This window comes from Harmonia axyridis, chromosome 1 (assembly GCF_914767665.1).
Source record: "Harmonia axyridis chromosome 1, icHarAxyr1.1, whole genome shotgun sequence".
Classification (NCBI taxonomy): Eukaryota; Metazoa; Arthropoda; class Insecta; order Coleoptera; family Coccinellidae; genus Harmonia; species Harmonia axyridis.
The window spans coordinates 65,221,772-65,238,174 of NC_059501.1; the positions used below are offsets into that span (position 1 = coordinate 65,221,772).

A 16,403-nucleotide genomic window follows, 5' to 3' on the forward strand; every position below is an offset into this window, starting at 1 on the left:
TTCCTCTTTCATGTTTACGTCCGCAATACATACAGTCTTTCTTATTAACAGCACATACTTCAGTCTCATTTGGTAACATTTTTGATTGAGATTTGCTGATCTCAATGGCCCTGCAACAATTGATTGCCTTTTCCAAGGTTAACTGTGGTTCTCTTAATAACCTTTCTTGTGTGTCCTTACTGAATATACCCATAACAATTCTATCACGAACCATGTCATCTGGATTGGTATATTCTGTTGTTTGAACAGCCTTCTTTAGTTCAGTAACGAAATTGTCGAATAACTGACCTTCAACTTGATTTATGTTGTGGAATTTAAATCTTTCGAAAATAACATTCTTCTTTGGAGAGCAGTATTCTTCAAACTTTTGAAACACATCTTGAAATTTTTTATTTGTTTTCGAAATTTGAAATGTGTTATACAAATCATGAGCTCTTTGTTTTCCTCTTCTCGTCTACTTTGCCAGTCGTAGACACACCTGACACCATGTATTATCTTCGTAACTAGTTTTCAAGGTCTGGTGGAATAATACTAATTACCAGTTAACACTTTATAATTAATACTTTCTATGTTTTACAAGCACATACAAAAAAGCCTAAAGTTCAGAACTTTTAGCCTTTGGAACACCGTTTGGTAGATATAAATTTTTAAGGTTAGCATTTGGAATAGCTACAGCTCCAGAGGTTTTTCAAAGAACTACGAAATGTTTGGGGATATAAAAAATGTTGATTTTTTTTTGATGATCTGATAATCACAAACTGTACTTGAAAGAGCGTTAAAATATAATATCAAATTTAACAAAAATAAAATTAAGTTTAAAATGCCAAGTGTTAAATATATGGGTCAATTTTTTTTCAAAAAAGGTTGTAGAGCCAAATAAGCTCTAATTGCAGAAATGCCCGATCCTAAATCTGAATCAGAGCTATTGCGGTTTTTAGGAATGGTCAAATATGTAGGCAAATTTATTCCGAACTTATCACAAATAACAACCTGTCTTGTAATGATACAGAATGGAAGTGGAATCAGGAACATCAGTATGCGATCAATCAGTTGAAATATTAATTAACAAATACTCCTGTTCTATCATATTTCGATCAAAGAAAAGAAATTGTTATTGAAACTGATAGCTCAAAAAATGGTCTAGGGGCATGTCTCTTACAAGAGGGACATCCAATTGCATTCGCGTCTCGAAGTTTGACAAAAACTGAGGAAAAGTATGCACAGATTGAAAAGGAAGCACTAGCCATCTTATTTTCTGTGCATAAATTTCATTTTTACATTTATGGCTTTAAAATAAAACTTTTTAGTGACCATAAACCACTTGAAACAATATTTAAAAAGGACTTAGCGTCAATTTCACCAAGATTGCAACGAATTAGACTAAAGTTGTTGAACTATAATATTTGTGTGACATACAAACCTGGTAAACAGATGTATATTTCGGATACTTTATCTAGAGCGTTTTTACAGAATGATAAAGGACTTGAATCTAATCAAGAAATCGAATTTGCAGTTCATGCGCTAATACAAAATCTACCAATATCAAATAATATACTCGAAAAATTCAGAACTGAAACTAGAAATGATAAAAACTTGAATAATATACAGGGTGTTTCCTAAACATGCGGCAAAAATTCAGGGGGTTGTTCCTTGGACTATTTTAAGCATGTTTTGTCCTTGGATGATTTTTGAAAAACCTCTTTGTTTCGAAGATACAGGGCGAACAACATTTTTCATATTTTTAAAATTAATAATAGTTCAAATTAAAATGCGTACCGCACTGTGTTTACTAAGTAGGTACAATTTATTTTTAAATTTGTTTAACAACATTCCAATTACTAAAAACGGCCAGTTTTTTGACTAAAAATTGATAAGTGCAGATGGTAAAGTATACCACTCCAGTAGAAAATGTGGAAGACTTGCGAAATCGGATCATTGCTGGGTGTAACTTAATAAGAAATGATCCTGGTGTTTTTGAAAGGGTTCGGCAGTCAATGAGGAGAAGATTGGATGCTTGTATGCTGGCTAGAGGTGGTCATTTTCAACAGTTTTTGTAGGTTGAGTTGAATTTTCATGTAATTTTTCATAATAAAATGTTATTATCTGAAATTTTGTTTCCCCTATATCTTCGAAACAAATAGGTTTTTCAAAAATCATCAAAGGACAAAATATTCTTAGAATAGTCCAAGGAACAACCCCCTGAATTTTTGCCGCATGTTTAGGAAACACCCTGTATATCTCTATAATATGTAGTGAAACCTTTTTGGGCCATCTGATAGTCTTCCTGAGAGATGTGTAGTACGACAGCATTTGATCTGATCGGTCAATACCAGACATTCCTTGATTGTAGTCTCGAACTATATTCGGTTTTTTAGAAAGTCTTCCATTGCGATTGGCCACATCCACCATTTCAACAACATGCATGTTTGAAATGCAAACGACATCTCGTTTGTCTTTCCATTTGCAAACAGTAACAGGACCATTTCGCTTCCAAATACACTCCCCTTTTTTCAGTTTACGAGTTACCACATCTCTGGGGTTTCCCTTTCTGTTATTTCGTAGGGTTCCACACACATGAGTTTTTCGTGCATTTAGCAGTTTCGTAAGAGAAACTGAATTATAAAAATTATCCATGTACACCGTGTATCCTTTATCAAGATAGCCCTCAAGTAAATATAATACAACATCAGTAGTTTGGCCTAAATTATTGTCAGTTTTCTCAGATTTTCCGGCGTAAACCTTTATTTTCATTACAAGGCCGTCAGACTCGCAAAGTTCATATAGTTTCACACCGTATTTGTGTTTTTTATTTTTGATATACTGACGGAAATGTAATCTTCCACGCCACAGCATCATGGATTCGTCAATGCAAATATTTTTTTTTTCAAACGTACCATAATAACGTCATTTCTCGACTGACAGGATCATCGAAAAGTTCTACTTTTCCTCCGCCGGAGGGAAAAGTGGTTGCTACGGAAACAATTAATTAGTTACCATGGACAAGAATAAATAATTCTGATTTAAACGTCATTATTTGAACGAACGAGTGTTGGAATAAGCCTTCTGTACTAGAATTATACATTATTTTCTCTAATTCACTGCATTTTTATCGAATTTAATGGAATATTTTCAATAAATATCATTTACTGATTTTTCATTGAAAAATGTTGGTTGGCAGAACAGATGTCTGTATCACAAACTCAAAATTCAATAAGTGTTGAAGACGCAATTATCGATGAATACATTTAAATATCTGATTTTGGAATGAACTAGATTCCTCCAGAAATAAAAGCATTGCGATAGAAGCACGAAATAGAATAATTCCCCAGAAGTCAAAAGAATATTGGGAGAACGAACATACAAAATTCAACTAATGGACCAGGAAAAATCATCCTATTTACAATAGAAAACGTTGTTATCGCATATTTTGAATGTTTAAGCAAAATTCATGAAAGTTCAGCTTTATGGAAAAAAAAACCTATTCGATGTTATGTTGTATACTCAACCTGTAAAGTTATATTGATTTCGACAAATCATTCAAAATGACAAGCTTTATTGTAAAGAAAATATATTCCAAAAAAATCTAAGGTTTTAGAATTTGAAGACATTGAACAGTTTTTGAATGTCAAGTTATGTATATTATCTTCGATGTTATCACATCTTATCTGACATTTCATAATTTTGGAACAAAATTGCAGATAATATTAATTATCAGATATTCTAGTGCATGCAGAAGAATCGATATGAGCAGCATGATTATAAATAATCAATCATCTGCCTCTCACCTGGCAAATAAGGTTATTTCTGAAATCTTGGCTAGCTATATTCCTGCATCGAGTAGTCAAAATTTGAACGTTCCCATTATAAATACAATTTGCAGAGGTACTACAAACGTAACCACTACATACCTGGACTATCATTCCATGTAGGGATGCATTATGCATTCTAATGTAACAATCAAAGTTTTCAATAATTGTACTTTCAATGATATGGACTGAGAGTTCATTCAATCTTCAAATTATTATAGAATGAATAGAATATGTATATCAAAACAAATCTCATATATTTTCATAAAATCACATATTAGCACAATTGCAGTAATTCTTCTTTAGTAATCAAAAATATAACTGCATTAATATTGTTGATGAGAATAATAATTCTCTCAATCATTTTTTCTGAACACTAATGATATTTATGCTAAAATTTTTAGGTTAGTTATATTACAATATATTTCATCAATGCCTTTCCATAACTTATCCGTAAAGAAAACATTGTAAACAATATTCTTCATCGAAAATATTTGTAGTTATTTCAATCCTTTTGGTTATCCAATGCAGTTATTAAATATATAAATAAGTATGTGTGGATTGTACATATTAGTATTTTCGATTTTTTTCACCCTGGAGAGTTCAACAATTCTGCAAAATAAATGTGAATAGTAGTCATACGAGATGTAATAATTTTGCTTGATTCTACCTTCCATTTTATGAAACAACTTCTTCTCTACTATTAGATAAGTTCGAGATAACATAGGATCTACTTGATATATTTCTATTTAGGTTCCAGGAATTTCGATATTACTATAGGTGTAGAGTAGATATTGTATTTGTTATTGTTCACGACTTGACTTCTGAGCAGAAATGAAAATAAACGATGAAGTGACAGATAAATCCGTGACGGCTGACGGATAGTTCGGAGTACCAACATTTGATAATAAAATATAACCATGAAAGCTGTGCAAATCTGATATATTCTCGTACGATTTTGTTCAGAATTTGATTGTATGAATTATAAAACGTTAGAAAAAAAAATAGCATATTTCATTCGGAGTTGAAGTGACTTTTCATAGCTCGCTTAAATTTAATTGGCAAACATAAGCTCGCCATGAAAAGTGACACTTCTCCTCCTTGTGAAATAATATACTATTATCCGGTACATTATATTATTATATATATGATTTAGTATTGGTCTCGCCTTGTATAATCTGTCGGCAGATGGTCTGGAGTTATCTACCAAATGAAAATAACGAAGTAACAACTGGAATCGATTTCGACTCATTTTCGACCGCCAAAAACTCACATTATATAACTTGTTTCTGCTCCAGTAATGTTCAATTGATGGAAAAGAACAAGGCCTCATTTGTAACAAACGTCCGATAAAAACTTTCATCTCTGCAGAAGTAACATCTGTCCACTTGGACACCCTGTTAGATTTTTTTATATTTTTACGTTCTGCAATTTCTTGTGAAGCATATAAATTCGTTTGTTCGACGAGTAATGCTAGAAACTCTTCCGAAAAAAATAAGTCTACCAGCGTTTGTACTGTAAAATTTGTCGTATCCAATTTCACACCAACATTTTCTTGGAAAATGAATAATTCAGGATCTTGCGGAATGTCTGTCCACAAATTAGCATTTGATGTTGATTGAGAACCACTGTCATCACCATCAGATTCAGGAACAACTTCACTTTTTGAGACGACTTCATCGCTACTACTATTTGAATTATCAGAAGGTTGATAATCACTACTGTCGTTAGTATCGTTACCATCGTCAATTTCATCTAATTCTGAATCACTCAGGTTATCAGCGTAGTACTCAAGTTGTTTTTGAGACAATGGTCGCTTCTTTTTATCCATATTGCGTTCTTGATAACAACACACGCAAGAAAGGCGCTAACGAGATGCACTCGACAATATGTTAGACACTACTGACGAATATAAATGCATTATCTCTGATCAGTATATCTAGGATTCCGCTCTAGCGAAGCGGCAGGTCTAAGCGTGTCGGGGTGCGAATTAACCCTTCAAAGGCGGAATTATTATTTTTTCAAGAGAGCAAATTTAGCGATTCTATTGAGTGAATTCCATTTATCAGTGTTGGGTAGAATAAGAATTATGCATTTTTTTCCTTTATTTTTCTCAAAAAAATGGCGTAACCATATGGTCACACTAGCCCAATATGAATACAGAAATGTCGAACAAATTATTTAATGTGAAATATATAAAAACATTCCACACATAGTCCCAAATCACATTTATTGCACTGTGTTCGACCAACAGAGGAGCATCCTTCTCCGGCACATCTTCTCCTCTTGTTATTTGGAACTGGAACAACTAAGTGGTCCTTATGGTCATACCTGATATCATCCGAAATCCTATTCATGGAGACACTATTTCTACTCGTTGTTGGTCTTCCATATCTTTTTGGGGCAGTTTTAAACCTATTTAGGTATACCTTTACAATTTCTCTTCTGAAATTCAGATTAGTAATTGAATTACCTGCACTTTTATACTGTATCCATGCATTGTGTAATGCGGTATCTATAAGCCAAGTAAGTAACGGCCAATACCATTTCTTACTTCTGATACCTATTCTATGGCGCGCAATATCTTCGTCCATCCGATCTGTCCCACCCATATATTTATTATAGGCATTTATAAGACGTGGCTGGGGAATTTGAATAATTTTCTTCTCGGACTGTGAATATCTTTTCACCAAAGAAGTGGGTTCAATTCCATAAGAAGTTGAAGCCATGGTAACAGGGGCATTGTCAGTCCAACGCACTAGTATCACACCTTCATCTTTTGAAATTTTAGACTCGATAGAACCTCTTTTTTTTTTCTTCATGTCTAATTTAGAAGTTATTGGGCAGTCCTTTGGAACCCTATTTTCTCTAACGGTTCCTGTAACTCCATAGCCTCTTTGCTTTAGCTCCGTCAAAAGATTGAAACTCGTAAACAAATTGTCTGTATAAATTTGATAACGAAGATTTCTATCTGGCAAGGAGTCTAGCATTATTAGTAATGGAGAAGTAGCTTTTCCAAATTTATTGTCATATTCAGTAACCGACTTCGGATTACTTCCCTGATATATATCGAAGTTGATTAGGTAGCCGTTTTCGGCATTCAAACTCCATACTTTATAGCCAAATCTTATCGGTTTTCCGCGAATAAACTGTTTGCAGCTGTGTCTGCCATAGTATTTCACCATACATTCGTCGTAACTCATATTTTCTGTCGGCTTAAAATATTTCAAATAATTTTTTTGAAGTTTTTCAATGAGCGGCCTAAGTTTCCACATTTTGTCTTTGTAATTGGGTTTGGTATTATCGGCACAATGTAAAAAACGCATTATCTGTCGAAATCTGTCCCTACGCATTGCTTCCTTTACTAATTGATTTCCTATGTCCGATTCTGAATCCCAGTAAAAACATTTTCCGGGAAGAGAGTTATACCCGGTCAAAATAAGTATACCGATGAAACACTTCATTTCATCAGATTCTATTTTCGGATCTGGATGGTTTAGGAAGAGCGCATATTTATTTGATTCTTCTACTAACATACGAACAATGTCGTCGTCGAAAAACAATTCAAATAAATCTGTTGGGGATTTTCCTATAAAATTGGTATAGTCTGGCTGTGGAAATACTGCTGTCGTTTTTAGAAGATCGCCCTCGATCCAAGTTCTTTTGAGTGTTTCTTTCACTTTCTTCTGCGGCTTCTTCGTTGAATTCGTCTTTTTGGTGCTCTTGTTTGAACTAGTGCTTGGACCACATTTTTCAATCTGACTAACTTCACTTTCTAATAAACTATTGTCTCCTTCACTGCCTTCTTCATTTGAAACATCTTCGAAGCCAGTTATGCGCGAATTGTCAGAAAGTCGGATTTCTGCTGCAGTTGATAATTGGCCACGTGATAAATTATCCATTTCCCCGCCTTCTTCATCACCCGAATCTTCATCTGTCAGTACATTTGGTTCCGGCGGTGATATGTAAATGTCACACACACCATTGCTATCTTCTTCGTCGTTATATACTATATCTAAGGCTTCTTTGAGAGAGAAACCTCGCCTGAAACAAAAAATATCAATTTCTGCCAGATTCGGCTAGTGTCACCATGCGGTCACAGTCAAGTTTGCATCAAAGTTGATTTTGAACAGAGAAGAGATATTCAAATCTAATATATTCTTGAAATTCCTCACACATTTCACCAACTATTGAAACAAATATAATTAAAAGATATTCAGTTTGAAATAGAAATTTGATACTTACACAAATTTGGGATCCATTTTATTGCGAATACCTAACAAACACGGCAGTTCACCTCTATTACGAATGAGAAATCAGTGGAATAACAATGCGACACGTTCACACTACAAAGTTCCTAAGTCAACTGAATAAATATCATCGCTTCCTCACGTATACTAAGATATACGTACATATGTCAGCTGATTTTGTGCAGCGCTGTAGGTGTGACCATATGGTCACGGTAGCCTTTGAAGGGTTAACTCGTAGTTGGCCTCCGCGAAGATATTTTTTTTACGGACGCCAATTACGAGATGATTCGTAAGACCTTTTTTTCGAAAAAAATACATTTTCTATAAATTTTGGTGCTAACTATGGACTATAATTACAGTTTTGAGTAGGATAACATGATTAACTCATTTTGGCTTTTTTGGCCAGAATTCGGAAATTGGCCGTCCCAACGAGCAAAGTTGTCTTATAAATCGAATGTTTGGTGACTATTTTATTTTAAAGGTATCTTATAAATGCTTTCAATAATAGCAATTTATTATATTAAGCCTACATAAATACTTTTTTGTTGCGAATAGCTGAAGAATTTTATAGAGTTATCGTGACAACGTTAGTAAAGCGAAATTATAAAATATCTTATGAAACAGTTGCCTAGTTATCATTTAAGTGTGTCGATACCTAGCTTATAAAATAATACAATCTATAAAACTGATTTGTTGCTTAGTGGTTTTTTAATTTATTATGGTGATAAGGCAGATAGTGTTACAAATATCTTAAAGAAATACTTTTAAGTTGCTTTTCGTCCACTTAAAAAATTGTTATATTGTTGTACCTTTAGCAACGATTTCGTTTCGATGAGTAAATAGTTGTTTTGGTAACCACTTGATAACTATTTTGTTGTATCGTATTTCTACGACAATAATAAAACAATATACCTATAAATTTTAAGTTAGGTTACCTATTTTGAAAATAATTCTTCATTATGTGCGATATAAGTCAGTGGAAAAAAATCAAAAAAAGTGGTGCATTTCGAAGACGAATGAAAATGTGTTATGAAAATATGATGAAGAATACAAGTACATATAGTGCTGGGAATCAGGAGACACTACAGAAAGATGTTGAATCAATAGACTGTACACAATCTGCAGATGCTGAAATCTCAATGAGCGAAAATACGTCTGCTATCTCGATTACCAAAGCCACAGCAACTGAGAACCCACAAACAGTGGTGGACCTGTCGAATAATAATACTGACATAGTCACAAGTGATGATGAAGTAAGAGGTAATTGGTTGATAGAATTAGAGTCAAATGAAGATTGCGACTCTGTACTGGAACTTGAGCAAAATGCAGAATTTAGGAATCGTTTAAGGCAATGGGCAGTTTCATTTAATATTTCACACTCAGCATTAAGAGTGCTCTTTCGATACCTGAATGGAAGGATGCCGAACATTCTACCTCATGATCCCAGAACACTTTTGAAAACATATCACACTATTGTTATGGTTAAAATTGGAGAGAATGGCCATTATTGGCACCATGGATTACAATTTTCTTTACAGAAAATGTTGACATCAATTCAAAATCTTCCAAAGAAAATTTCGTTGAATATTAGTATGGATGGTCTTCCCATATACAAAAGCAGTAGAAGTGAATTCTGGCCTATACTTTTCAACATTCATGAACTTCCTGAAATTAAACCCATGATAATAGGTATATATTGTGGTAAGGGAAAACCTTCAAATTTGGCAGAATATTTGACACCATTTGTTGAAGAAGCCAAACCAATACTTTCGGAAGGATTGATAATCAACGGAAACAACACTACTGTTAAAATAAGATGCTTTGTATGTGACTCACCGGCTAGAGCATTCATCAAAGGTAATTATTATAATTGACCATCAATGGCCAAGATAGGTATATAACTTAAAGGGTGAATGATTATTTTCTTTATCTTTCAGGAGTAACGAACTTCAATAGTAAACATGGATGCCTCAAGTGTACTACAGTTGGAGAATATTCACACATTTCCCATACAGTCTACTTTCCTACGATAGGTTGTGAAAAAAGAACTAATGCTGGATTTCATGCAAAATTATATGGCTCCCATCATAAACAAGATACCCCTCTAAGTTTACTGCCCATCGATATGGTTGAAGATTTTCCGGTCAGTGATTCTCTTCATCTGATCGATCTGGGTGTCATGAAAAGGTGTTTATTGGGATGGAGAGATGGAAGTTTTGGTACTTATAAAACTAAATGGTGTGCGAAAGATATTACTGACGTTTCACATTTTCTTGAGAAATGTAAGCTACCATCTGAAGTTCATAGAGCTGTACGAGGCTTAAATGTTTTATGCCATTGGAAAGGTTCCGAATATCATACTTTTTTACATTATTTAAGTATAGTAATACTTAAGGATGTATTGCCTCTTGATGTGTACCAACATTTTCTTAATTTTTTTTGTGCTATAACTATATGCTCAACTAAATATTATGTGCATTTTCTCCATTTGGCTGAAGCATTACTCAATAATTATGTTGAATATTATCGAGATTTTTATGGAGAGGATTATATTACCAGTAATGTTCATAATCTCACTCATTTAGTTGATGAAGTAAGAAGGTATGGACCTTTGACGACTTTCAATGCATACCCTTTCGAAAGTCGACTTTATCAAATAAAAAATTTATTACGAAATGGAAATTCCCCACTGGCTCAGGTTGCAAAAAGGATGAGTGAAATTATACAATGTGAAAATGAATCTAAAAAATATTGCACATCTTTTCCTGTTTTAAAAAGCAAGAACGACTCAGGATTTTTTTCAAAAATAGAATTGAAACAGTTCTCATTATCGGCAGACAATCGTAATAAATGGTTTCTTACTCACAATGATGATATTGTAGCAATGGAGTATGCCATATTGATAAATAACACTCCTCTCATTTGTGGACATGCTGTAGGTGATAATTTACAAGAAGTTTTTGAAATTCCAATAAAATCATCATTCTTAAATATTTTCAAAACTAATAATAATAATCAAAAGCCATTAAAACTTTATTCAACTACGGATGTTAAGTGCAAAATGGTAGCAACTAAATATAGAGATGAATTTTTTTTTATTCCTTTATTGCACACTTTACATGAAAATAAATAATTTTCATCTTGTAAACTAAAAATCAACAAAATATTCAAATAAAATAAGTTAATAATTTATAATCTGCACTCATTCATTTTCACTATCCTCTCCATTCACCTGTTCCATCTCTTCTAATGTTACTCCTGTAGAATCCTCATTTCCAACCAGAACCTACAAAGTTGAAAAGAAAGAAAATTGAAGAAACTCCCAAAGTTTGATTATATAACTCACATAACTACTTAGAAAGTTCTCCTCGTTGATGATTAATTCATTTAGTTCCATAACATTACTTTCTTCAATCTTTGGGTTCTTAATCTGAAATGAAGAATGTATTGTATATGCATAGAATGATGTCAGATTGCATTATGTTCAGACAAAGAATGAGCCCTATATTGATGTCAGTACTCTACTCACATGTGAATTCATTCATAAATCAGTTCTCCACAAAAATATAGCCAAGAAAAAAGTTCTCTCATTACCTTGTAAGAAAGACTTTTGGGCCTCCTTTTGCTCCTTGATGTTCGTGTCATGCTACTCTCATTCCTTTTCGTTGAGTTTCTGATGACAGCCTTGAAAAACTCTTCGCAATTTTTCAAGGTAAAATCTTCATCGGAGAGTCTCACAACACGAAAAAATAATCCGATAACATTTTTGAAAAATTTGAATGGAATTTTCTCTTTTCCAGGATCTTTAGCACCTCCAGCCCAAGAACATAGAGTCATGAATTTTCTAGAGAATATTTTGTCCACCAAAATATAGCAGTTATTGGTTCCATTTCCACATCCCTTTCTTCCACATACATAACTAAACTTTTGTATTAAGTCTTCCATTTCCTTCTTATTAGCCAATTTGGCCTCCAGTTTCTCAAGTACCGCTAAAGAGTCTATTGGCTCGAAAAAGATATCATCAATATTATTATTATTCTGAGTTGCAGTGTTACATGTACAGTTATTGTTAATTGAATGACTAGCCATAACATCTATACTGGTTTGTAATTTGGCAAGGAGTTGCATTATATTTTCTAGATAAGATAAATGACCTTCTCTTTCCAGAATTAGTTTCTGGTTATTCATAATTATGTCTTGATTAATTATCAAGCTCTCAAATTTTTCCATCAATTCTGCATCTAGAGAGGATTTTTCTGTTCTTAATCCATCTGGTATAATTTGCTGGATTGTTTTTTGGGGTAGGAGTACTTCAGTATCCAACTCTGTTTTTGAAGATTTCACCCTAGAATCTTCCAAAGAAGCAGTCAACTGCAATACAAGAAGACATTTGTTAATTCAACTATAAATATTGAATAGAAGTGGATTATGATTAGAATCATTGATACACAATAGTCGAATATAAGCAAATAACCGGAACAGATCGGTTAAGACCAATATATTGCTATACATAACCAATCGGTTTTGATAGCAAGGGATCGGTCTTAACCCCTCTGATGTTCCTGTTACTCGCTTGAATTTGTCTAATAAGAATTAATAACTCACCATACATTTATTGGCCAATTCATTAAAATTATGTTCGCTAGATATGGACTTTGGCAGCTTCACGCTCGGTCTCTTTTTAGTCTGGACCTCTAAAATATCCTCTTGTTCAGTATCGTCATTTTCCAACATTCGATTTAGTTCCTCTTCAGCAATTTCATAGTTAAATAAGTGGTTCCTTTTTAATTTGCAAGCCATTGTGAACCAGTTTGCTTCTGGTAAGGAATTAGCAGTCCTGATCAGCTTCTCAGCCCCTAATTTTGGCCAATGAAGCTGATTATTATACTCCCATCCCGAAGGAACAATTGTTAGCTGTTTCAAGCCCCTTTCGATAGTTTGGACGATCTTGAACATGTCTAAAAGAAGTTCAGTAATATAGAAAGAATGTAGGTAACAAACTCTAAGATATCATTTTCATATCAAAAAGCACAAATATGTTATGCACTCATTCATTTACCATAGTGTATTTTACAGTGAATCATTATTGAAGATTCGGTAAATTAAATTAAGGACATTCCATGTCTGTGCTTTACCTAGTTATCGATTGAATCACTGGTGCAAATCTCTCAATCAACTTACCTTGCATTTTCTTTTCTAACTTAAACAGGTCACTCGTCACAGTCGGCACTCAGATTTGCCAAGCAGTTCAGAACAAATTTGATTTTAGGTTATGTTAAATTAAGTTTACGCGGTATATTTATTCCAGAATAATCTATGGATTTCACCTCCTCTCCTCAGTAGCGCCAAATTGCTGCGACCCAATCACTATCACGAGAGACAATAGACTATTTCTCTAAGACTATCACTACAATAAGAAGTTTAACTATCACATAATCATAATTATATTTCTTATTCCATGAGGACTTGCTTTATAAGGCCGTAAAAAGATCGTCAATTAGCCAAACAGTAGTCAATAATGCTCTATAAGTGATCTAAGCAACCTTATTATTTTAATATTTGGATCAACTGGAACTCACAACTGTTTCGCTGAAATCTGAAATCCTTAGGACAGGACCGTATTCTATTGATCGACATACTCGACAGTTTTAATAGGAATTACTCCGAAGCTTTAATGAAAAGTTGTTAAGAGCAGCTTCGGAGTAAGCTTTCCCACATTTTGTATTTTTGGCGCAATTGTTCATCGGAACAGCTGAGTGCTTATCAATTTGCCTAAATGTCTGTAATTTTCGAATATTTGGTTGAATATGGTATAAAACGTTTTGGTTCGACTCGCTATCAGGAATCCGTGGTCAAAATCCATTCTGTCCGGCCGATCGTCCTTGAACAGGATAACTGTCGAACGGAATGACAGTTTAAATTTTCAGAGTAGATTTGGAAGATAAATATCTCGGATAAGTTCGATATTGGGCAAAATCGACCAAAATCGGTGTTCTCGGAGTAACGAAAACAAACATATTGTTTATAGAGCTTTGTTTCAAACTGAAGCATATTCGAATCATTTCAAATTTCGAAAACAGAATGATTAACATTCCAAGAATTCAAAACTGAAAGAACAGACAGAGCATCATTGTAAGGGCGGCCTTATACAGCCGGAATGGCTCTCTGAATTCATACTCTCAATTCATAATATTAGTTAAGAAAACACATAATTCCATACTAATCCACTATTCACCTCACAAATTCTGATTTTTTCGGAGTATTAATATCTAGAATTTGCAAGCTTCCAGAATTCAGATTATGAATTGAGAATATGAATTCAGAGAGACATTCCGGCAGCATAAGTCCGGCCTTAGTCTATTCTAAAATGACATATACTTCAATAAGCGGACATGCCATAGAATCATAATTTAATATTCCCACTTATTTCTACTCTCTCTGATTCATAGTGCCAGCAATTAATATCTATGAACTTAGTTTGGCATGTCTCTATCTGTATCACACATAGACCATGTCTATATGGTATCACAGAACATACGTTAAATTTCGACGTGAAAACATATATGAAGTACGATGAATTATTGAAAATTCGAAAAATCATATCTGTATTAGCTTGCTAGATTAGAAAATGATATTAATAGATTCTTATGATGAAACTGTTACGAAACCAGTATGCCGATTTTCATCATTAACGAACTTAACCGAGATATCTATATGCCGAACATACTCTGAAAATTTCAACCGTCTAGCTCATTCCGTTCGACAGTTATCGGATACACGGTCGGCCGGACAGAATCAATTTCGACCACGGATTCTTGATCAGTGAGTCAAACCATATCGTTTAAGATCATTATTTTCAGCCAAAAATTCGAAAATTAGAGATAGCAACCGGTTTTTAGCAAACAATCAGAAATGAGTTATGAAATAGAAGGTATAGTCCTTTCTCGGAATCGAAAATACTCATACGTATAAGGTATGTTGTAGAAAAACTGATTCGGAAGCAGTTCGGTCCTGTCTCACCATAGAGGTAGTGCTGAAGTAAATAATATCAGAATGTTTTATAGTAACTATATAATAGCTAAGTTATCTTAAAAAGCTTGCCGATGATGCAGAATTATTTTATAAGAAGACGCCATTGAAAAATTACATCATTTGTGGTGGTAGGAAATGGCGAGGAATTAAAATGATGAAAATCATTGATATGTGAAGATTACAACCGCCCAAGTACGAAAACTCACTCAAATTGATGCGTAGATCAAATATAGATATGTTTCATTTACAAAAAAGATCATCAGATTCACTAACCTAATTTTTTGATAATTTTTTTTATTATTTTTTTACTGAAAACATTTGTGAATAGGTGGCGCGTTAATAATCTATTATTTTTATGCTCGATTTCACGATAAAATTTCATTTGCATCATAAGTTCATTTCGGTCATCATGAAATATGTCTCAAACTTCATAACTAAGTATGATTCGAATATAATCTCTAGTGAGAAAACCCAACCGACATTCCAGTATTATGTCTTCTCATTCCTAAAGAATTATATTAATATATACTTATTGAAACTGTAGGCATCAATTACAAAATATTTTGATTTTATAGATGGCAATGCATGTCGTTTTTTCACTTCAGAACGTTTAATGAAGTCAGTTATACAGCTCTTATAAAACAGTTTTTAGTTGATTCCCAAATATTAGGTATATAACCATTACATTTTATACTGTATTATGCAAATATTCATTGAAACTGTTTTATAATGTCGTTAATGAATTTTTTAGCAGCAGCCAGAATGTTTATAAAATTGTTTCGTAACGTTACTAGAAGGCTTTATGAAATTCCTACGGAGACAAATGTATTTTATAAAATGGTGCCAATTTTACGCTAGTAGCTGTTGTATACAAGCATTGAAAACATTTCCGAGACCAAGGATATTTTATAACATTACCATTCAAAACGTTTTGGCAACAGTTACAAAATATGAAATTGCTAGTTGGGGTGGCAGTCAACGTGTTATATATATATATATATATTCTTTTGAGAAAGAGCAATACAAAATATTAATTTCAAACAATCAAGCATATGTGTCGATGAATCTCAGTATTAGCAGAGGAAATGTAACGGGGCATCATACATTTCAACGTATGATACAAGAGAACAGATAAAAACCTCAGCAAAAACTCTGTCTCCCCGTATCGGTGTAGTGACTGGTTTGTGTAAACGTTTACAGAATAAGCTGACATAATTCAACCAAAACAAAATTTCCTTTATCCTCTCTTTTCGGTTGACGACTCTATAATTTCCAATTGGATCCTAAAACAAAAAAAAAAAAAAAAGAAGCAGAA

General features: G+C 33.4%; 3 protein-coding genes and 1 long non-coding RNA gene across 5 annotated transcripts; 2 read left to right on the top strand and 2 right to left on the bottom strand.

Moving 5' to 3' along the window:
- Window positions 1-5,983: 5,983 nt before the first annotated feature.
- LOC123673690 (piggyBac transposable element-derived protein 3-like) lies at window positions 5,984-8,258 on the bottom strand. The gene is made up of 2 exons (XM_045608297.1): window positions 8,052-8,258; window positions 5,984-7,850 (listed from the first exon to the last, which is right to left on the bottom strand). The coding sequence occupies exons 1-2, from the start codon at window positions 8,066-8,068 to the stop codon at window positions 5,984-5,986; spliced, it is 1,884 nt and encodes a 627-aa protein (XP_045464253.1). The 5' UTR covers window positions 8,069-8,258.
- Window positions 8,259-8,481: 223 nt separating this feature from the next.
- On the top strand, window positions 8,482-11,195 carry LOC123670887. The gene is made up of 2 exons (XM_045604456.1): window positions 8,482-9,913; window positions 9,994-11,195. The coding sequence occupies exons 1-2, from the start codon at window positions 9,016-9,018 to the stop codon at window positions 11,187-11,189; spliced, it is 2,094 nt and encodes a 697-aa protein (XP_045460412.1). The 5' UTR covers window positions 8,482-9,015; the 3' UTR covers window positions 11,190-11,195.
- On the bottom strand, window positions 11,141-15,845 carry LOC123670889. Of its 2 annotated transcripts, XM_045604463.1 has the most exons (5): window positions 13,238-15,845; window positions 12,662-13,014; window positions 11,651-12,427; window positions 11,403-11,486; window positions 11,141-11,342 (listed from the first exon to the last, which is right to left on the bottom strand). In XM_045604463.1, exons 1-5 carry the CDS (start codon window positions 13,242-13,244, stop codon window positions 11,259-11,261), a joined length of 1,305 nt encoding a protein of 434 aa, XP_045460419.1. In that variant the 5' UTR covers window positions 13,245-15,845; the 3' UTR covers window positions 11,141-11,258. The 2 variants fall into 2 exon arrangements, with proteins under 2 accessions (XP_045460419.1, XP_045460420.1); XM_045604464.1 differs by lacking the exon at window positions 11,141-11,342 and having other exon boundaries at window positions 11,390-11,486; window positions 11,586-12,427.
- LOC123670899 lies at window positions 15,619-16,074 on the top strand. The gene is made up of 2 exons (XR_006746017.1): window positions 15,619-15,758; window positions 15,840-16,074. It is a non-coding gene; the product is annotated as an uncharacterized LOC123670899 (long non-coding RNA).
- Window positions 16,075-16,403: the final 329 nt, after the last annotated feature.